Source organism: Pezoporus wallicus, unplaced genomic scaffold, assembly GCF_028554395.1.
Source record: "Pezoporus wallicus isolate ANWC-B61680 ecotype Strahan unplaced genomic scaffold, APGP_CSIRO_Pwel_v1 contig_13659, whole genome shotgun sequence".
NCBI classification, from domain to species: domain Eukaryota; kingdom Metazoa; phylum Chordata; class Aves; order Psittaciformes; family Psittacidae; genus Pezoporus; species Pezoporus wallicus.
The window spans coordinates 749361-772723 of NW_026636258.1; the positions used below are offsets into that span (position 1 = coordinate 749361).

Sequence of the window (23363 nt, forward strand, 5' to 3'; positions counted from 1 at the left end):
TTCTTTCAAAACAATAGCCAAAAGATTTCAAGAGGTGTGACGAAAACCATCCAATGTAAGTGATTAGATGTTCCTACCTGGAACAGCAGAAGCGGTTCTTGGCTATATTAAGCTTAACAGCTTCTTTTATAGAAGCGAGAATGGGAAAGGGCAAGCAGAAGGATTCACTCGTTTTTCGCTGCTCACAAAGATTAAAGAAGAAAAAAAAGTACTTTCGTCTTTGGAGAAAAGAACAGTATCGCTCGTTTCTCTTCAGCTCGAGCTTCGATGCTGAGCAGTGCAAGTGAGCATGAGCCCAAGCTAAGAACTGATCATTAGAGGAATGGAGGTAGAGTTCCTTCAGACCAAAAACTAGATAATATGTGCAAAACCAGAGCAAAAGCAGCAGCCAGAATACACTAAATAATTTTGGAAGAAAATTAATCCAAAACCTCTTACATCAAAAATAAGATCAACATATATGCCCATCACCTTCCTTACGTGGGAGCATTTCTTTCATCCTAACCCATTGCCATTGCTAACAATCAGTACATGTTGCTAATATTCCCCTCTTCTGGAATTTCTACTCCTTGCATTAACTAAACTGATATGAAACTTTCATTTTGGTGGGTTTAGATGAGCTATAGAATCAAGGGCTGACCACTTGGGATGGTTAAAGATCTCGTGCAATTCTTTGACACAAACAGGCACGGAGTCATGGTGTCCTGATTAGATTTTAATTCCCAGCAATTGCAACTCCAGCCTCCTCGTTTACTCATTCATTGAATATTAATGATTACATTTTTCCTAATACACCTCAATTGTCGTGTCCTACCACATTGTTGCTAGGTGTCATTAGGGGTGGCAGTGTGACTGCACTGGATAAAGACACCTACATACTGTCCTACATTTATTAATTTCAAAAGTCTTAAAGCTAGCACCTGAGCCTCCTCAGGAATGAGACATGCTATTAATATATATGGTTGCTCTACAGGAGTGGAAAACATTTTGTGAAGGAGAACTACAAACAGCCATGTCAAAAAATATGTCCTAAGGCTTATTATTAATGTATCAGCTAGCATAAATCACTGTAGCTCCACTGACCTCAAATGAAACCATGGTGAATTTACACTGAGAATATAGCTGTCTAAGCTACATCTTTTATTATCACTGGACAATGGAAAAATACATTCCAAAGGGAAGGATATTGCATTAACATAACATTTGAGGAACATTCCAGCTCAAAGAATTAAGTGAAAAGAATTCCATTAAAAAGCTGCTCCTTGTCTCACCTTCATTTATTGAAAGTACTTTGATCCTCAGGTTTTCAATTAAATAACTACTGACTCCATTGACAGATTTAATGTTTCTGTCTCTAGTGAGAAACCTGTCCAGTCCTAGATATTTAGTTCAACAAATAACATTTTAGAGCACATGGTGGTTTGTTGGTTTTCTTTTGCTTGTTTTTTTCTGGGAGGAAGAGTTGTTTGTGTGTTTGGGGTGTTTTGTTGTGGTGGATTTTTAACCAACTGATGCCCAGTTTTGCAGAGCAGGCTCCGTGCACAGACGGTTTAACAGGACCAACCCCTAAATTTGCCTAAGAGTGAAAAATGTCTGCAAAACAATGTTAAAATAATTTTAAAATTCAAAAACAATTTTAAAATAATACAGCCTGGATTCACAGTATGGTGAAATTGTAACATAGCTCAAAATATGAAACGGGGCCAGGATTCCAGCTACACAACATGTGAGGACCTTTTGTCTGCTGGCTGGTATCACATCCTGAGATGGCTTTTTGTACAAGATTTTTTAGAAGAGACTTCAATAGGGGTTTGATATATGGAACAATAGCAGGATATGGCCTCTAACTGGTAGGAACAATTACTGTTCTCAGACATGTGCAAGTTAACTTTCATTAACTTTATTGGATTTTGTGCACACTTTCTGGCCTAGATTCAGAGCTGCATCTAATTTCTCCTGGGGACAGCCGAGAAAGGGAGCACACTGAAGAACAGCAACTATTCTGTCTAAGCAGAATATACTGAGGAAAACTCACACGAGCCTCAAGGATGTGACAGAGCAGTTTGGGAATAATGTGAGAAAGTAATGCAGGCAGACCCACTTTCTTTCCAGCTACATCCATAAAGCCTTGTAGGCTGCAGAGCAAGGGAAGAGTTGTCTAGACTGTCTCCACAATGGGTGGAAACTCCTCAGACCAAAGGAATTCTCAGCATGTAAATCTTCCAGTTTAATGGCAGGCTTGTCCAAAAGAGATCATTATGATGGGAAGACACAAAGACAGAATTTAACCGTTGAATTTGGGGAGATCTAAGTACAGACTCTTCTCCAGACTAATAACTAACTAGAGTAATAACCAACAACTCCATAGAGATGCTAGCTGGTTACACTGCTCAATTTTTGGAGTTTGGTTTTTACAGAATTAACTGTGGTATAATGTTTCCTTTGGTTCCAAGAAAGTGGAAAATGATAGATTTTGAAAAGAGAGCTTTGTTTCCCCTTTCACTCCCCAGCTCTGACTTTTCCACAGTCTCAAGCATTAACTACTTCAAGGCCCCTTATGCAGCCTTTATCTTTCATCTACTTCCTCAACTGGCTTTCCTCACCTATTGTTTAAAATTCAAACACTTCTGTGATTTCTGACAGTTTCCCCACAAATACATGCAATGCCACTTTAGGCTACTTCTTCTCATTTTTCACCAGTACTGTCCAAGCTGCCCAGGGCTATAAATTCTCCATTTTGTACAGCCACTTCAACAGACCAACATGGATTTTTTCCTGATAAACCAGACTGGAGAACAAATTTGGCTGAAAAATAATTAAGGGAAAATAATAATTGGTTTTCAGCTTGATTTTCTGCCTCACATCTGCACAAACAGCTGCGTGAATGCAACAGAAAGGGTGGGACAGGAAAGAGAACAATTAGCTGAGGGCGAGCTGCTTAAACCAACATTACTACTACTGCAGAAATGCACATGGAACCACAGCCTAAACGTGCTATTTTAAGTAGCCTCTTAAATCCCTCACCTGTCACAGTGCCTATTAAAAGAGTTGATGCTAATAAGGCAAGGATTATATCACTCCTGCTTACCCATGCAGCCCAATTTTGGCTCATTGTTTCCTGGTTCTTGTCTTGTAATTAGATTGTAAGATACTGAGAACATAAATCATATTTTGGCCTACTCGAGAACAAACTGACTTCTACTACAGGCAGCACAAGTGTTACCTCGGATTCAAAAGGAACTGGATCATGTCTGTTAGGTTAGAGTTTCCCTCAGGCAGTAGCCATTCTGCTGTTTTGCTGGAGAAGGGCAACCCTTCAGAGCAGCTTTGGATCACTGAAGAATATCTTTCTGCAAATAATTCCATTTTTCTTATCACCATTTTGCTAACAGCTCTTTTCAGGAATCATGGGTTGTGATTTTTAATTAAGAAATTAATTTCGATCTCTCACTTGTAACAAGTGATGATCCTAAAATCACTGGGGCTTTAGAACATGAGGTGAGCAATAATGCTAAACAGCTGGAATCATAAAGCAGAGCTACATCATACCTAAATTAAACTGATCTAATTGGACTACCATACTGACTCTGTTGGTACTGCTGAGAGTCTGGTTTTATACTGAGTTCACTCAGTACATTTGACTGCATATGAGGCACAACACAGTCATCAACCAACAGGAGAAAATCTGCTTATGTTCACAAAATATAGTACTATATACATGAAGGAACGGAACACATTCAGGGTTCCTTGTAATAAGAAATGTAAAGGTCCTTAGACTTAACTGAAGCAAAGGGCCAGTGGAACAGATGTTGCAGTTAACAGAAGCCATCCTGTCCAAAGAATAATATCAATGGAAGTTTTCCATTCAGCTATAAAAAATGTTTTGCAAGTCTGCAGCTCTCCCCACTATTGACAAAAAGATTTGATAATACAACTGTGTCTTCCTGGTTCCTTGTAACAATGATTTTCACAGTTGTGTTCTTGTATTTGTTGCTCTCTCTACAAAAGAGAGACTTGGTATATGTTACACTGCAATAATGTAATGTACAATACATAAAGTAGGAGCACAACTATAAGCAGATATAGCAAAGACCATGTGCAGAGGGAGAAAAAGTAACATGTTTTTCATGAATAAGTGATGTATTCAATTTACCCTTTCATTCAGGGACCACTGCAATACAATCCTTAATGAAAAAGTGACCGCTGTGCACTACCAATAGTCTTGATACTGCATAAGGGTATCAGTCCTAGCTCTGAGGCTTGCACTGAGCCCCACAAGTACCTATCCCAGTAGGGTGAACAATCTGTATTTGTGAATGCATCACAGGCTTTTGCAATTACTTGATATTTTGACAGGTGTTAGTGTTAAGGAACGTAGGACTGTAAAAACCTGATAAAAAGGCAGAATTCAATACCTGGAGAAACTGTTTTCCCAAAAGCAACAGAAGGTGTCACTGCTAACTGATTTTAAACAAATGAATCCCTATGTGGAAAACACTGCCTTTGTTTTGAAAGAAACTTGAAAGTTGTTTCAGAGAGGGGAACTGCGTTCCCTTCTCAAGTATTCTCCAGCTCCAAACATAAACATTACATTTTAAAATGGAAAAGACTGCTTTACACCACCTAATTCTTCTCCTTTCTGTGTGCTATTATTCCCTGCAGCTGTTTCAGCTCAGGCTCTGATTCACAGTCAAATCAAGAGAACTTTAGGCCAGTATTTGGACAGAAACTCTCAGAGGGTTTTTTAACCCATTAATATTGGAGCTCTAGGCACCGGCCATTTTCTCTTCAAATCCACAGTAATTCAATGTTCAGACAAAATTAAGACCATGAAGATGCTGGAGAAAACATTTCCAACAAGAAATGTCAAACAGAGTCTCGAAATAGCTTACAACTGTGAAAACTTTCTGTAGACGGCATTTTAGCTTGGACAACGACTGTCTGCAATATGATTTTAACCCTGTGTGGCAACCCTCACTGCCTTGTGTTCCTTGATAGTGCAGTGTTGCTGCTCCACGTTAAACAGCTGTCACACCCCATGCCAGAGGTGGCTGCAGAACACTAAGGGTTGAAGTGCTGTCTTCTAAATCGGCATACACGTAGCTTTTGAAGCACTTTATGGCCGTTTGCAAGGCTGTGAATTCAGACACATCTACACGTGAGGCCAATATAAAACACATTTCCCCTCCTAACCCTGTCGTTTGCTAAGCTTCATTTTAACTGTCTGAAGCACTGCAGAACTCGCATCCTTTTCCCTCTGGGCATCCCTTCCCTCGAAGTCTCAGTAAGAGGAAGCTGCAGGCACCTGGGGCTGTGGTCTCACAGGGTCACGGCTGCCTGCCTTGAGGCCGAGGGCCTGCGCTCTTGATCCACTACTTAGTGGATGTGGATTGCTAATGCTATAATTAAAAAACATATATATATATGTATGTGTCTATATACATACATATATACCTAAAGCCGGTGGCGTTTAGCCATCACGACTGCACGTTTAATAACACGTTTAATAGGTGCATCCAAGCACTCTCCCAGCCTGCCGGCACCACCGCAGCCCCTCGCTTCGCTTCTCTTTGCCTCCCCCTCCCTTCTCTTCCCAAGAGGGAGGCATCTCAGGTCACCCGCATTACTGAGCGGGGTGTTTTTAACCACCCCCGGGGCTCTGCCTCAGCAAGCCGGGTTTGGGGGTTATTTTCAGGTTATTTACTTGTTTTCCAGCACGCGGGGTGCAGTTGCTGCACTTCCCCGGCAGAAGGAGGAGAACAGGCACCGGTGGGGAAGGAGGGGAAGGCGAGAAGGGGTGGCTCGGTGTGTGGAGGGGAGGGGAAAGGCCGCCCGGCCGCCACACCTGCGGGCCGCGCTCCCCTCCGCCCCGGGGCCACTCACCGGGTCGCTCTAACGCAGCTCTCTCTGTCTCTTCCCCCCTCCCATCTTCCTTTCCCTTCCGCTCCTCATTCATTCTTCCCCCCTTTCCCGCCCCCTCCCCGTTGCAGGCGGAGCGGGCCCGGCAGGAGGCGGAGCGGGCCGCCGCACGTCCCCCGGCCGGTCGGCCGGCCCCCCCGCCATGGGTCGGAAGCGCTGCGTGGGGGGAGACGGCTCCAAGATGGCGGCGGGTTGCTGCGGGGTGAAGAAGCAGAAACTCTCCAGTTCCCCTCCCTCGGGCTCGGCCGGCCCGGGAGGCGGCGGCAGCGGCTCCCACTGCGGAGGGGCGGCGGCGGCGGGGGGCGAGCCGGGGGCGTTGCCCCCGCCAGGGGGTCCCCGTCTCAACGGCCTCGGGGGGCTGGCGGGGGGCGCCGCCGGCTGCGCCCTTTCCCCGCCGCTGCCGCCCAGCTGCGGCGGGGGCCCCGCCGGCCTGTCCCCGCCGGCCTCCTCGCTGCTCGCCTCCCCCGGCGCCGGCTCCGGCGGGCCCGGCTGCAGGAAGATGGTGGTGTCGGCCGAGATGTGCTGCTTCTGCTTCGATGTGCTCTACTGTCACCTGTACGGCTACCAGCCCCCGCGGAGCCCCCGCTTCACCAACGACCCCTAGTGAGTATCGCCGTGCCCCGGCCCGCCGCCGACCGACCGACCGCCCTCCCTCGTGGGCGCCTCGTGCGCGCCCGCCCGGCCCCTGTCCTCGCCTGGCCCGCGGGCGCCCCCGCCCCGTGGCCGAGCGGGCGCGGGCCGTTCTCCGCGGGGGCCTCGCTGCCCTCCCGCGCCCGGCGGCGCGCCCCCGATGGCCGCTCGCACCGTTAACCCCTGCCGGGCCGCCCGCGGGGACCCGCTGTTCCCCGGCGCCTCCGGCCGTGCCGGGCAGTGCCAGCCCCTCAGCGCTCCGCTCCGAGCCGCCCGCCTTTGTGCGGTGCCGGATCTGTGCTCCCCTGCCTTCGAGGCGACCTCCGGCCGCGGGAGCTCCCCGCAGCGCCCCGCCGTCAGTGCCCTCTCCCGTTTCAGTAGCGGTCCTTAATGGGACCTTTTCTCTGCCCGTATGCTCGCGTGAGTGCGGGCCTCTGCTTCCCCAGTGCCGGATGGGGAGTACCCAGTGCGGGAGACCTGCCGTGTTTGCGAGCGCTGGTGTGTACCAGTACGTTCCCCGTGCCAGGCACTCGTAACGCTACTTTGGTCTCAGACTGTGCGGGGTCCTTGCCTTGTGACAGCCCTGTAGATCACGCAGTGTTAGGCATCCCTGAGCAATCCACCACGACAAATTCCCAGAGTTTGGAGCAGATCACATAAACACCTGTTACTCCCATCCTCCTTCACCTCCCTGCAAGAGTGTCCGCCAAGGGCTTGCTGCATTCCTGTCCCTGGCCGCTCTGGTCTGGTGTTCATCTTGAACCCCTGTCCTTCCGCCTTTGGAAGTGACCCGCCAGGACAGTGTTGTCCAGCATGTCAGCACCTGCAGCCTGCCTGCCCCGGGGATCCGGGGGTGCTGCTGCACATGAGATCTCAGACACTACAGGGAGTAACTTCTCCCTGACAGGAAGTTACTTCCTCTCACTTGGGATGAGTTAATCAAGTTGCTGCATGCTCCAAGGCTGTTTGAATGTACAGTTAACGTAAAAGGTTGTTGAAATTGAGTTTCTGCTCTTTTACTTTGCTTTTAAATGGGATGGAGCTCATGTGGTGAGTTTCCAAGCTTCAGTTGAGACTCGAGCGTGTTGGTCCACCAGAGTGCATCTCACTTGTTTGCTCTTACGTACAGCATCACTGTTAAATCTGGGAGAACCCGTGCTTCCTGAACACAAGTTAGTTTGCATATGTCCTCCTCCCTCGTGCACCAATGCAAGTGGTTATCATGCAGCCTGTGTTTCGTTAGTGACATGTGGTGTATGCTTCTTAGTGTTTAAAATAATGTAATGTATTAAAGATCTTATTTGGAGTCCGTGCTGTTCTAACACCCAGGATCTATACATCTCTTGCATACTTTCAGCTGCTGTCATGACAACCCGGCTCTGTGGATTCCTACTTTAACCTGCCACTCCATCAAGTCTTCCCTGTATGTTCTTCATACCTCCCGTGTGATTCCATCTGAGTACCAATAATGAAAGGAGGGCAGGGAGGCTCCACTGTGAGTTTCCTTCCCCAGGTCTTTTCCAGATCCCTCTCTGTTCTTTTGTAGATACCAGTTGCTCAGGAGCTGCTACTCTGAGTAGCCATTTTGCTTTGCGTTGTCCTGTGTGTGTTCGCAATCCCAGAGCTATAGGTGACAGCATCAGCTCTGTACCATTTCACTCTTTCATTGCTGTAAGAGAGTTGAATTCTCTGTTGCAGTATCACCTTGTTGTTACGATGTCTTTTTATTGTACTGCAGAATGTTTTGTTGAACACTGTAGTGCTACCCTCTGTGTTTTGTGAGTGGAGGAAACTGAGACGGGGTGAAGATCTCGCCACTGAAATGTTTTCCAGTAAGAACTTTGATTCCTCTCAGTAACCAGTAGATTGCTTCACCTTTCTCCTTCCACTTCTTACTTTGACAAGAACACAATAGCGAATCAAGTACAATTATTTCTACTTTTCTAAAATTCACACGTGTGCTGAAGTGTTTCTCGGATTTAGTTGCTGTGTCAATGGCCTGCTGAAAATGGCACCGCCATTAATAAAATCAGTGATATTTCTGCTTATTGCCATGCTCATGCAACATGCACAGTTGTACAGATTGGGAAATGAGCTAATCATGGTTTTATTTTTTCCCCTGGTTAGTTTTCTCATTCCCTCTGGATCGTTACATGGCTTCACAAATACTTGTGCCCGCACAAGTGTGCGGAGGGAATAAGCAGACAGATGGCAGAACTGCTGCTTTCAGCAGCCTTGTGAGCTGATTACGTTTGTGCAGTTGGGGAAGCAACTTTGAAGAAGTTGCTCAGTATTGCATGTAAAATTCAAGGTTGGTTGGTGAGTGAATCGCACTGCTCAGAGGCAGCAGGACTTCCAGCCTTCCAAAGATTCACAGGCAGTCTTATCGATAACTGGCTCACAAAGATGTGATGTTGTCTTTGAAGCTGAGCTTCCTCCTGTACAGCAAGGAAACCTGAATGAGAACTGACATTTTCCAGTGAATGTATGTTGCAGTTTTCTGCCTGAAATGCTTTTGGAGGTTTTGTCCATAGGTCGAAATCCCTGCTCGAAGAGTAGTAGTCTAAAATAAGAGTTTGTATGTGAATTCTAGGTATGTTTTTTAAATTACATTAATTACAGGGAGGATGAAAGGCCTGGAAGCAGGTAGCCTTACACAGGCGTGACTCATGTTCCTTGCAGGTCCTTGAACAATGAAGCTGAGCATGATCAAAGACAGGCAGGTGGCTGAATCACTTGGACAGGGGTTCTGATGTGTTGCCTTTGAACAAAACCCACTTGTAACACCTCTGGATTTTGGTAACTTTTTGATGCTGATATGAGGACCATGGCAGGGCTCAGAGGGATGGAAATTTGGAGCAGTTACTAGGAATGGGAGGAAATGCCTGTTTTGAAAGGGTGTGGGTTTTGGACTCTAGCACAGCCCCATACATGGATGAAATAGCTGGCTTTTCATATCCCTGACTGTAGCTCCTAAAGCACAGCATATGGGATGTTGGGTGAGGGTATTGCTGGGGAGCTGTTGGGTTGGTGAGAGTGGCTCAAGGAGTCACAAGAAATTAGCTGGAAGATACTGAATCTGCCCAGCAGTGTCTTGGTGGGAATAGGCTCAGCAAATCCTTCCAGCCACAGGCTTCCACTGATCTGCCAACATTTTGTTCTAGCACTGTCTTCACTGAAGGCCTTTTTTCTGCATATAACTTCACTTGACTTTGCTTTGCTCTCTAAGCCACCCCTTCCATTCTTCACAGGGTGTGTTCTGCAGAGCTGGCGCTTTCCCCTTGCTTCTACCATTGTGGTGGCTCTCAAACTATAGGTGTGGAAGGAATGTAAAAATGACCCTGGAGGTGTGGATGCTGATTCAGAGTTTGAAAATTGCTGCCCCAGACAAAAATTGTCTTTATAGAAAGTGTCATTTGGACACTGCTCTTGAAACACAGCTTGATGAGTAAAGTTATGGAACACTGCAGTTGGTGAAAAGCAGCTTTTTTTTTAGAGATGGCAATAGGAATAAATTGTAAGGGGATGCAGGTAGAGTTGTGACAACATTTTACCCCACTCATCTAGGGAGAAGGAAAACTGAGCAGCTTTTCTTCCTGTGTTTCTCACCTTTCTGACAAATAACACGCATCCCTTTAGTTCTTTTCTGTTATGGTCTTCTGCAGCACACCCTTGTGCCTCCGTGATCACAGTACCATGTCCTGCCTTCCATCATGGAAGTGGGAAAGTACAGCCCACCAGTGTGAAAAGACTCAAGGTTCATGTTTCTCACTACTGTTTTTCTTCTAGTAGGAAAGTGTTTTGACTGGAAGTGCAAGCATGTGCAAGAAGGTTGTGAGAGGATGGGAAGGGTAAGGAATGAAGAGTGCAGCTGAAGCTGTGCTTTGTGGGTGAGGAGGACTTTTTTCTCACATCTTTCACTTCTCTGTTCACTGTAAAGACTTCCCTTGACACACAGAAATCACCCTTCTGAGTTGTTAATCCTGCACAGTGTCTGCCTCAGGCCTGCCAGCTTAATGTTGACATGTTTGTAGGGCAGTCCAGCAGGTTAACTCATTTGCCTGTTTGCTTCTTACAGTCCCTTCCTGAAGGTTGCCTGCTAGCAAACAGTATTGTTTTATTGGTCATCACCCATACTTGACACAATTTGTAGTGGGAATTGCCTCTTCTGCTCCTCTGATCTGGTACATGGTAACCAAGAAGAAGATTTTGCAGCTGGAATGGCTGTTGTGGCTTGTGCCTTGCTTCACATCTGGCTGAGGAGCTCTTGGGAAAGATGTTTACCACAAGTACCTTGCATCAAATGCCTAGATGATGGCTTGCTCATATCCTCCTCATCTGGCAGGGCAGGTGGTCTGTGCCAGAGGCATTGAATGGTCTGGCTCATCTGTGTGCCTGTGGTGGACCTGGTGCTTTAGGGAAGCATCAGACCTGTTGTGCCTGTGCAGGCTGCCAGCCCTGGAGGCTCCAGCCCTAGAGGTGTTGCTGGCAGCCATGTACTTTGCCACAGGAAGCGTGTCTATCTTATGTGATTGCAGGCCTCTGGATTAAAACACTTGCTAGGTTATATCCAGCCTTGACCTAAAGTCTTAGCTTATAAATCCATCAGTTCCTTTCTTCATTGATGACTCATAGGATTTTGCAGCAGTTTTTCCATTTGGCTGCAGGACAGAGATACAGATATGCTCTGGTGTTGATATGCTCTGGTGTTGATATGCCTGACCTTTGTATTTCATTGTGTTTTCAGGTCTAAAGTCTGTCAGTTTGCCTGTTCTAGAAGGGTCTGGGGTGGCATTACTACACTACCTTAATTACTCACTAGTGAAGGTTGGAGATATTTAAATTCCATACAGTTTAGAAATGTGGAGTTAGCTAACCTTGTGCCCATTCATTTCACACTCTCACAGAAAGTTGTCATCCTGCTCAGCATGAGTGTAACTTCACCCTGTAGTGGAGAAATGGTTTGTTATTGGCCATCCAATTGTGTGCCTTAGTTACCATGCCTTGAAACTATGTTGGCACTAGTAGATATGATTTGGCAGTAATTTAGATGGAATCTTCCTGTCCCAAAGGTCCCAAAGCTGACCTTTTTTCCCCCCAGAATGTTACATTACTGTCTGATGCTTTGTTTTAAGGCATTGAAGAATTAGGCTTGCCTGTAGATGTGCACGTATGCTTACACATCCATGGAAATACAAATGTTATGGCTTGCCAGTTGATAGGATTACATGCTTTTCTTAATTTCTTGTTTCTTGGCTGCAGCCTGACTTCCTGTTTTAGTCTCTACAGCTTACTGCAGTGTTTAAAGTTGGAGCCCTGTGCTTGACTCCTCGCTTGCCTTGGTGTGCGGTTCTGTGCAAGCGTTTTTGTGGAATGCTGCCTGGAAGCTTACCAAGGAGTGAATTTCATATTGTCTTAAACCCCCAGCGTTCTTCCTCCGCAGTCCCCACGCAGTGTTCAGCTGTACCTGTTGACATGGCTGTTCTTGCTGTCAGAAGGGCTTGCTTGTGTGGCGGTGGAGACTTACACTGTTGTGTGGCAGACTGCAGTAATTTGTATTTGTTGTCACACTCTACCATTACACAACAGCTCTAATGATTGCTTGGTCATGGCTAAAGATCAGCACCAGTTACAGAATGAAAAACACAGCAACAAATAGGCACACAGGGAAATGTTCTCTCATGTCTGTGTGTCTGCCTGACTTCATTCTGGTTTCTATACCTGTGTTGTGTGGTTTTGCATAAGCTTCGGTATTCTGACTTAGCACAGTCTTTACTCTTGGGTATTAAATGTTGGAATATGAAGTGGTGGTTCTCTGAGTGGCATTCTGCAGTAGACTTCCTGTAAAATCCAGTGCAGTGGAAGATGTGTATTTCAGCTGGTGCTGGCAGCGCTCAGCAGGGAATTCCCAGCCTCTCTGACAGCAGGACTGGTGAATGCATCTTGGCACAGTGGAGGAGGAAAAGGGATAGAGCTGCATGGCTTCTGAAAGAACTTTCCTTTGACAGTAGGTTCAACTCCTGGTATGGTTGGTGAATGGAGAAAATACTGCTATGATAATCTCCAGATTAGGGTTGCTATAATTTGAGGGCTTTTTTCCTTCATAAGCTCATTGCAGTGAGCTGTTCTTGTGTCCAAATGAGGTTGTTTCTATTAGTACAGGAGATGGCATCACTGACAGTGTTACGGATGGACCCTGGCTTTCCTTCTTCAGCTAAAAGCACTCACCATAAAGTCACAATAAATGCTCTGATTCACTGCAATACTCCTGTTCCAGCAGTTAATTGTTCTCACGATGGGGTGAGGAGAGGTGAGGAGCCACCTGTGCCATCCATCAGTCTGGTCATTCATTTTTATTGCCTCTTGTTGGTTTAGTTACATTCCTGTCTTTCATCATGTTTTCTTTTACTCTGTCTTGTACTGAGGATAAACTTCCTGATAAAGATTTCCATGGATTTTGCAAATTGAAATTGACATTGCTGTTAATGTTACATGGCCTTGTGTAACCTGTCTGCCTGCAAGGAAGATCTTGGGTCTGGATTTGGCTTGCTTCAAGCTGCAAGTTAAATGTGTTGTTTCTTATGACACTATTATAATTGTAATGTTACCTAATATTGAGTACTAAACCAAGAGAAATCTAATGTTGGCATTTTTGTCATATTTGTTAAGAAACAAGTAGATTTTGTCTGTAAGTACAGACAGTTCTGTTATAAAGCCCTAAACATCTGTTAACTGCTCAGCTCCATCCAGATAGAGAGGGAGTAGTTGCTGTTGTTGACAACTAAGAGATAACCAGGAAATAAAAGTTTGGGAGACTGGCTTGCTCAGTTTACAGATCCAGGCTGTGACCAGTCAATGAATGAAATGTATTTAGTCCACGGTTTATTTCTCTCAAGACTCATGCCAGAGTGAATGGAGCAAGCTCAGCATGCCAAGCTGTCTATCTACTCCTTAAGTACTTGTTTATAGTTAAGTGCAGGTTTTCCATAGCATCAAATGATTGTCTTCAGAAGCAGACATGCTAGTGTGCTAACACAGCAGCTGTTTGACTGGTGGTTTCTGTGATAAGTCTCTATGGAAGGCAGGAGAGATGCAAATGATCTAGAAATAATAGCAGACTCCTCAGAGTTTGGCCAATACAGAAACTGTTGCTAGGCTGGAGGCCAAAACAAGTCCAGTCAGGCCCTGACCCTCATTAGCAAAGCATTATGAAAATGCTTGACCTTTTTATGATGTTTATGCTCCTACCAGGCGGGGTATTATATTGGTACTGGGTTTAGCATTGCAAACTTTGCATTTAAATAACCAGACGGGGCAGCTCTGCTGCAGTTAATTCACACATGCTCAAAACCATGTCAGTGCTAACAAAGCACGGTAGGGAGTGCAATAGCTGTAAAATGGAAGGTGGCTGTTGAGTGGGTCCTAGTGCTGCATTCAGATAGCATGTAGGTAATAATTTGAGCTTGGATTGATACAGTATCTCGATTTCCTTACTGTTAGTGCTGTGGTATATGCTGACTGACCAAAAGCTGTGCTGTTTCCAGTCCAGCTGTGTAAACAACAGTAGGCATCTTTCCTAGGCTACTTGTATGACCTTTTAAAAAGCCCTTCATTTTAATAGCTGAGGTCTTGGCAAAAGGGATCAGTGTAAAGGGCTTCATTTGCTAAGTGCGATACCCCCCAGCTCCACTGGCCATAAGCGTTCGTTTGACTAGGTAGTTGTTGGATTTGCCACCTCTCTTCACTCCTGCTGTTCCCCTAACTGCATTTATTTTGCTGTGGCGTTATAACACACAAGTGTCTGTGCCTTACAGGATATGCTTTAACTCTGGGTGATCTGGCTGGGCTTTGATGGCTTCCTGGAAGGTAGGGCTTCTTGTGAGTATGTGGGTATCGCTTTGCCACGCAGAGTACTTGCAGCCAGTGTTTTAAAGTGCTCATTTCATGAGATTGACATCTTACGGGATGCAGAGCAGCTCCGCTCTGCTCAGTGGCAAGGTCACTGGGACAGCAGCCATATAGAGATCTATATGTCTTCCCAGAGCACTCGTGCCTGTTACAGGGAGTGAATGCTCATAATCCTTAATGCCATAGAAAATCTTATTTTATGCTCTTCTTCCCATTAGCTTGAACTCTCTGGCATTTTTGGCAAGGTCCTGGCTGTGGCTGTGGCGTTTGTAATATATGAGCCATATACGTACGTATCCTGTAATTTATCCTTTGCCCTTTGCCAGCAAAGATGTGTCCTTTCCAGGCTTGGCTGGCACATGATGGGTTCCAGCACCTGCAACACTGCCTGCTTTACTGGGTGGCACTTGAGTCTATCTTTGAAACAGAAGAGAAAGGAGGGAAGGATCGTTGCCATAATCCTCTTCTAATCAGCATCAGAATTATTTTTGCTTCATCCTTTCCGGAGAGTTAAATCACTTTCCTTGTTTTCCATGTGGCATTTTGCACAGAGATACGGATTGTGTGGATCAATGTCCTGTGGTTCTGAGTTACTGGCTGGGCTTACACCACAACTGTGAAGCTCCAGAGTTCATGAGTCTTAGGTGTATTGGGAAAGGTGGGAAAAAAGCATGCAGTTATCCACTGATGGGCAGCCATGGGGGTCAGTTAAGTAAATGTGGTGGTTTCCATCCCCTTTTCTAGGTGACTGTAAGGATGTAAGGACTGGGTGCACACCATTTTTCTTACCCAGTGAGTGAGCACAAGGGTAAGTTCACCTGCCAGTGAGTAACGAGTTGCAAGGCAGTTCTTTTCCGTGTAAGTAAAGGTGCTAAAAGACTGACTTCTGGGGAAGGTGATGTGTAGGTAGAGGTTCCTTGTAAGCTTTATAAGGACTAAAAAACCTAATTTCTGGTCCTCAGTACTTGGACTGCCACATGGAGGAGGCAGTGAATGCCAGTCAGGAGAGTGTTGCACCGGCCTTCCTCTGAGTAATCTTTCTGCAGAGAGAGTATTGGAGGCTGAGGAGACTGTTGAAAAAGGAGCACTGGGGAAAGAAGCCCTCTTCAAAGGCTGCTGCAGTGCCTGAAGGGAGGTGAGTAATTGCAAATGATGTATCCTTTACACTTGAGAAGAACTTCAGCAAGCTGCTGGCCCAGATGAAAACCTGCAAGCCAAGTGGTAGAAGGCAGGTTCTTTTGGCACAGTGTTGCGCAAGTGGTTATCCAAGCTTTGAAGAACCAAGTGGAAATGGAATATTAAAACTAATCCATATTAATATGGTGACAGAATGTGAAATTCTAGTGATGAGATACACTCTTTCTTAAGAAAAAGGAGCATAATTCTGGCTCTGGTTCAGTTCAACTGGAACTGGAAAGTAAACAGATAGTGAAGAGGCAGGTGGCAAAATCCCATGTGGGATACTTGCCGCCATAGTATCTGTGAAGTGCTGGGAATAAAAGTTGAAAGAAGGTAAAGACCGGTGCTGTTAATTTGGAAGGAATGCTGGATAAAACCAAGCCTTAAAAACAAAGGGTTAGAAAGAAGGATAAATAGAATACTGGGTGAATTATTGCAGTTTGCAGACAGCTTGGGCTTTCTGACACAGAAATGTAAGCCACTGTGAAAAGCAGCTCCCAGTAGTGCCTCTTTTTGGAAGCACACAAAGCCTGTGTTAGAAGAATGTGGAGTTCAGGTTATTTGGTGCCAGCTTTTTTATTTCCTTTTTCATTTTGGAGGGTTTCAAGGTGTCAAGTTCTTTTACATATCCAATGTGAGTGGCTTGGAATAACCTCCTCAAACTGCCCACTACTCTGTACCATTCTTCTAACTTAAGTGTGTCTTCTTCCTCTTTAAATGTGTCAGAGATGCTCAGCAGCAGATGAGTCTTACTTGTCATAAGCTGAAATAGTTACACCAGACAGGACAGATGAAGACAGAAGAAGGGATGAGCACTCTGCTGCTACAGTGCGTTTTATGTTAAGTGGTTGGAAATAAGAAACTTTTGTCCCTGCTGTATGAGTGGGCTGTTCCTGAATGGCTCCTTGTACGCTTTCTGTAAGTTTTTGCAGCCTATTGGAGCTCATAAATGGGAGTTTGGGGCTATAGGTCTGAGTGTTCCTGAAGTAGTCACTGAGATTTTGTCTTGGTTAAAAAAATGTTCTTGGTTGTTGGGTTTCTTTTTTTTTCCCCAAGGAAAAGTGCTAAACCATTGAGATGTGCTTAAATATGGTTTCATCTTCAAAGTCCATATGCTACAAATTGGAGATGTGAGATATTTACTCTTCCGCTGAGCAGCAGTCATGTAAATGTGTGGCTCACAGGCATTCGTCCTAAAGCTGGCAACATAAGCATACTATCTTGGCTGTCATTTTATGCTGAATGTTTAATGGAAGTAGCTGTGGAGGAGAAAACCAGAGCAGTCCAGAGTGGTGTCTGACCTTTTGATACTAAAGGTTGGGTGTTTGGAGATGCCAGAAATTTCATGGAAGAGGCCATTGCAGAGAGATGAGCAGTCTTCACATGGTTCCACAGATAAGGCCTCTCTTTGGTTTTAAGTGATTGGGTAGTCTACAAAGAAAAAGATAATCTTCCATACAAACATTGATTGGCCATTGGACCTCAGGGTGTTTCTATGGCTTTGCAGGTTCTGTCCAACTTTGCTGTATGCAAGTTATTTAGAGGAGGCAAGTGTGACTTGATGGATAAATGACTGCAGTGAGGTTTGGAAGACTTGCCTTTTGTTCCTGACCGTGTGGTGATTGTGGACAAACCTGAATGAGACCCTTAATCTCTCTACCTTCTGTTCTTAATCAAAAACAAGGTGCCTCAACCCACTTTTAGTTAGTAGCAGAGAACTTGGCTATTGTTGTGATTGTTCTTTCCCTTGACTGGAAGCTCTCCAGACTCGGCTCAGGGTGGTTTTGCCTAAATTGGCAACTTGGAAGCATGCACTTATTTTTTTAACTGTTATCCATTATATCTGAAATGAATCATGGTTTGTTCATGTCAGCTCGACTCCTTCAAAGGCTGTTGTTGCTTCTCAAATAAGTCACAGTTTTCAATGAATTTATTTTAGGGGGGGAATCGTTTTCTCTGTTTGGGTGCTCTTAGTCACGGTATCCTCTGTATTTCTAGGCTACCGTTCACTGAATCCTTTCTCTGGGAATAGTTTAGACAGCTTTAAGTCTGCTAGCACAAGTCAAAGACAAGACCTTCCAAAATCACATTGTATAATTGTTTCTGCTCTAACCATCCTGTTTGTCCTGGTTACATGAACACCATTCTTGTATGAACACTTCAGAACTGGGAGGAGGGTGTATGGTCACCCATTTACTGCCCTCTTAGAGCCAGATTCCTTGTTTTACTGAGTGTTGGGGAATTGAGATGAGCAGAAAGAGAAGGTGGGTGGCAGGGAAGGTACAAGCAGTGATCGTATAGTGGTACTTCCCTGTATATTTTTCTAGTCCTCAGCAACTTGCAGTTTGGGATGGCTTGAGCCAGAAGTGATGTCTTTTATCAGTAATTCTGCCTGACACCCCACCCACCCCACCCCACCAGCAGTGGGTAGGTTTTAATGACATTTGAATGAGACAATGTTGGGAGGAGGGTCAGAATGCTGGACAGGCATGAGTGCAATATGTTAGGGGCTAAACTGTTAGAAATGGGATGAAAACTAATATTTTATAGGGCAGCTTCATGTACTTAAGGAGTAAATAAAACCTGATTCTCTAAGTCAGGAGTTTGTTTCTCTCCTTAGTGGTTTTACCAGTATTGACTGCCATCTGTTTCTTATCCTTTATTATGCTATAGATATGTAAAGGGCAGGTGGCTATTTCAAAGAGGAGTTATCAGTAAAAATAGAAAAGGTACAGAAATTAACAGTTTAAATCAGATCCCAGTACTGCCAGAAGAACAAAAGGATATAAAATGTCAGTGAATAGGTTTTAGGTTTAGAGTATAAGGTTTCTACTTGCTGGAGCAGTATGGCTTTATAGTAACCTTTAATAGGATTAGTGGGGGCAAGAATCCAAACAGTTTAGACAGATATTCATCACTCTATGATAAGAAGTAGATAGTGCATTGCCATTAGTAGTGAGCTTAGATTTGATAGTTTAAAAGGTCCCTCATTCTCTCTGAGTTTGAGTTGATTTGGGATTTAGGCATCAGTGTGGGTTTTTTCCTTCTCATGGTCCCCCTGTGGATGGGACTGATGGATGGCAATAATCGTGGTCCCTTAGTGACTTCTGCTCTGGTAATATATTCTAAATTGAGGAAACTGATGATGAAGTTTTCAAGAATGAAAACATGAGTTTTTCCATTGAAAATCCCCAGTTACCAGGCTGTTGTCAAAAAGCAGATCTTCTCTGTGTCCTATTATCAACAGTTTATTTCTAGCTTAAAAATTCATCTTTGACACTTGCAGCCATTGGTAAATTGTTGTTGTCCTCTTGGTAGGTAGTAAGGCTCCACAGATACTTCTGACACAGAAGTTTAGTGCTGTCACTAATGGCTTCTGTGCCTAAATATGGGGATAGGTCACTGTGACACTGGGGCTTTTTTGTTGTCTTTAAAGGAAAGATTATTACTGGAGAAGAGTGGTGATAGATGAGGGTTAATATCTCTAAAGACTGATAGGTGAACTGTGTGGAGGCAGCTTCTGATAGAAAGTGGAATAACTTCTTTGGAAGCAGATGATTTGTTCTGGTGTGAGTTCAGAGGTGACTGTTGGCTCTCTGACCTGTCTCACTCCAGCAGAATTACTTAGTAAGTGGGGTTTGTTTTCTAATAAACTGGTTTGCTTTGCAGAGAAACTGTTCTTTCCACCCTGCTGTTGCCCGGAGTAAGATTTATGTCTTGGTCAAGGTAGAGATGAGCAAAGGCAAACAGCGGTCAGTACCAGAGCTCTGTGGAGGTGATGAATTTGCAGACTGTTACATGCATAAGTTTTCAGTGAACTGGAGCTGAACCACGTCTCAGTAATGGTTCATATTGAACAGGAAATGGGGGTATCGCTTTTCTGAACACAGGATCTTTGCTGTTAATAAAAAGGGGTGCCAGAATCAAAGGAACCTGCAGTTCAGTTGGCAAACAAAGTATTTGTTAGGCAGTAATTGTTTTTGAACTAGTGCTACCAGAGACTTTGCTACGTGCCTTCAGCCAGCTAACAAGATGGATTTGGTTTGCCCAGCCATTCATGCCAGCAAAGAAATGGGGCAGTTTAGAAGCACAGCTTCTGTAAAAGGGAGTAACGGGGGGGCTGAAAATGCCAGGCTCACCCTGAGGTATCAGGGGAAGCTGGGGCTTCCACGTTTACTTTGAGATGTGAGAAGACTTCAGATTGATAGGGTTTGAACCTGTGGGATGCGAACAACTTCTTAAGCAAAGCTGGGGTTTGATAGGGTTCACAGTAAAGTGAACTAGTAGGTGACTATTGCTCCCACAGCTCATAATGGTTATTGGTTATCAGTGTTTTGAAATAGTGGTTGTCCTGTTTGCCCTCACCTCAGCTGAGGTTTCCCCCATCAGCTCAAGGATGACCGCTGTTACCTGTGTTTTGGGCTTGAATGCAGTTGAGGGAGTGGCAGCCTCTCAGGAGGTACAGCTGGAAACGATGGTCAAAGAAGAGTTTGGCCTCTTACCACGAGGTAAACTGCTAAGGTGGAACATGCCATCTCCTCTTCATATGTATGGTCTGGCACAGAGCTGTGTGCTGTTGATGGGGTGGGTGCTGTACTGCTTCCTGTACCTGAGCACAGTCAGGTATGTAAATCCATGCTTCAGCTTTCAGTAGGTTACTGAAAGAAAAACAACCTCCAGCCAACCTCAAGCTGTCAGGTCTGGTGTACAGGAGTTGGTAACCTGGAGTCTGGTCAATGAGTAGGACGATTATTGAATTCCTTTGCCTTGAAGAGGTGAAAATGAGAGGCCTGGCACCTCTCAGAGCATTGCATTGAGAAATCCAGAAAGGAACAACTTAGACCTTTCTGTTGTTTGCAAGGAATTTATAGTCTTTTTCATAGTCCTTTAAAAGCCATCTGCCATTATAAATGTGTTAATATTAAAAATAACTAGGCAGTGGGATGGTTGAATCTTTAGTCTTCTGGAACAAAGATACCTCTTCAGTGGCATGGCCTTTAGAAACTTCATTGACTAACCAATGTACAGATTTAGTAACAACAAAATAATATTGCCCTCGAGGTCAGGGATGTGCTCCACAGCTGGTTTATTGCAGATAATTCCCAGAATAAAGGTTGAATTATGGTTGTGCTGGATCCGCTCATGGATACTGAGTAATTGGGGGCTTTTTGGTAGTTAACCAAATAACTATCTTTAACAAAACCAGCAATTTTATACTATATATTTTTGTGACAGAGTTGTAGCATACAGTATTCTTAGAGAACTGCTGGTACTGTTTTTTGAAGCATATATATGTATATATATATTTTTTTTTATCCTGCTGGTGCACAATGTAGTTGTAATTTCCTGTCAGCTTCAGAAATGCTGTGTAGGTTTCAAAGTGAGTTTGAAGATGCCATTAGCTCTTTGCTTTCATCAGATGGTGTCTGGTGAAGAAAACCAAACCAAAACGTGAACACACAGGTTTTAATGCATTAAAATGAAAAGGCACAGTGGTCATTTTCCAGTGTTTCCAGGCTGATGAGATGGGTTTTGAAATTCAGTGTTGCCATCTGAAGGGATCTTACTGAAGGTGTTCTGTACGTAGTTATGAGAGACTGTATGTATCTCATGTAGTGTTTGAGAGGATATTTAATTATAGAAAGAAATGTTTAAGCTTTGTTGTGGAAACACTGCAGTCTCTTTGCTTGAGGTTACTTCTAGGTCTTCCAGGATTTGTTTGCCTTTAGTACTGTCAGTGTCTAATAGCTGCCTACTTTATGCAGTGTATTTGTATCTTGCGAACCACTTGAATGACACAGAACTAGGCTGTGGTTTCACAATCACTCACATACCAAACCTATTGCAGGCATAATTAATGGTGTGACTGCAGCCTGCTGGTTTGGGGAACTGAAGTGAGTTAAATGCAACTTTTGGATGAAACTACATGTCCATGGCAAAAAACCGGTCCTGATTTCCATGCCCCACACCCTCGCTTGCACTGCTGGCATTGATCAGTGGATGCTTGCTGTGCTGTTTCTGCTTGATAAGTCAGCAGCAGATACTCCGCTGCTTTTTGTCAGGTTATTTTTTTTGCTGAGTTGTAAGACTTTTTTTTTGCTGAGTCTTTTAGCACGTTAATGCCAGAGCTGGCTTAAGGGCCCGGCTCTTCCATGCAGGTTGGGCAGGCATTATTAATTTTAGGCTGCCAAGAACTGCAGCTTAAATTGCTTTAACCTGGATTTGTTTTGTGTTCTGAGAAAGTGCCTGCTCTCCTGGCTGAGACCATTAGCCTGCTGTTGTCTCCAGCGGTGCTAAAGATAACAGTGAGAAGTACTTGAGTTGCGACCCAGTTGTTTGATCTGTGTGTGTGTGGACTCACCTGTGTGACTTTTCCAGCTTCTGGCACCATCAGCAGGTAGGTTGGTGCTGGTGAGTACTGCAGAAGCTATGGGAGAAAAAGCAATCACATATGACAAACTTCCTTTTGCTTCCCTGCTGTTGGCACTATTGCCTCTTTGCCCTACATCCAACTCCCCAGTCATCAGAGCAAAGCTTACAGGCTGGAATATAAGGCTAAACAAGGACATGGGAACTTTTTTCCTCCTGTTGAGTTCATCTGGATGTGTCATGGTGCTTTTAAGCACACAGTTGTAAACATTGCGGTGTGCAGCAGACCTTCGCATCGTGGTATTCAGATGGTGAAGTTTAGCAGACGCCTGCAGGATGTAGCAGAGAATGTGCAGGTTGTCACGCAGTCTTGAGCCCTTTTGGGTGCCTGAACTTTCCATTTACAAGTTCTTTCCAAAATAATCCCGATTGATCCCTTCCATAAGATCATCCGGTGTTTGACCCAGGTGTTCAGTGGATCCAGCAGTTTAGTCCCCCAGTTCAGAGGGGTATGTAAGCTGGCACCACCTGGGAGAAGAGTTGTGCCCTTGGTAGGATTTCCTTTTGCAGAAGCTGTGGGTACTCTTTCCAGCAGACTGTGCTGTCTGTATGCAGTGATCTGATCAAGAGTTACTATGAAGGGGTGGAAATCATATCTGCTTTTTGGTTGGGCCAGCCCTGTTAGGGTCTTTGTGTGCACTGGACTTAGACTGGTGACCTGCAGCCCAGCAGTTCTGTTTAAGGTTTGGAACTGTCCTGGAAATGCCTGCACTGGGTGAACTATATCTAGCTTCCCTGTTCAGCCTAAAGCCTCTGTACTTCAAGTTGACCCAGTCCGTCTGACCTATATATTGTGAAGGTAGGTCTGAAAGTCTCCCCAGTTGCTTAACCAGTAAGGACTGGGAACAGGACGTTCAGTGAACTCCTCTGCATTGGTGCTGTCATCCCTGTATCCCTTCTTCACCTTGGTCTGCAAGAGATCCCCCTGTTTTTTCTGGTTGGTTTCCTGCTTTTGATGTAGTTCAGTGACTTTGCAAGGTGCTACCAAAGCATTTGTAGTTATTGATTTACTGTTTACTTTTGATCAGCCATGTGTTTTACAAGCTCTTCTCATTAGGCAAGCGTTCTGCCTTTAAAAGCTGACCTCTCTCTGATGCCCTCCTCAGCTTCCCTGTTCAGTCATGCAGGGTGAACTACTATAAGAAGTTCGTTGGGTTTCTCTTCTGTAATACTTTATGCCATTTATATGTCCTTCACATACAGGGCCGTTCCCCACCTGACTGTTGTTTGCCATTCCTGTTGGAATTGCTGAGTAAGCTGGTAGTTTTGTAGTGTATTAATTTGTCATCCTTCCACCA

General features: G+C 44.7%; 1 protein-coding gene across 5 annotated transcripts in view; it reads left to right on the forward strand.

Moving 5' to 3' along the window:
* Positions 1–5710: 5710 nt before the first annotated feature.
* The window catches only part of AMMECR1 (AMMECR nuclear protein 1), a 74883-nt gene continuing 57230 nt past the window's right edge, over positions 5711–23363 (forward strand). For 3 of the 5 annotated variants that reach the window (XR_008970927.1, XR_008970928.1, XM_057399458.1), the window contains exon 1: positions 5711–6522. Coding sequence is in view for 2 of the 5 variants with exons in the window: in XM_057399458.1 (XP_057255441.1) it covers positions 6062–6522 (461 nt within the window). In the remaining 3 variants the exon portion in view is untranslated. The remainder of the gene's footprint in view (positions 6523–23363) is intronic. The other 2 variants (XR_008970926.1, XM_057399457.1) reach the window with 1 other exon arrangement.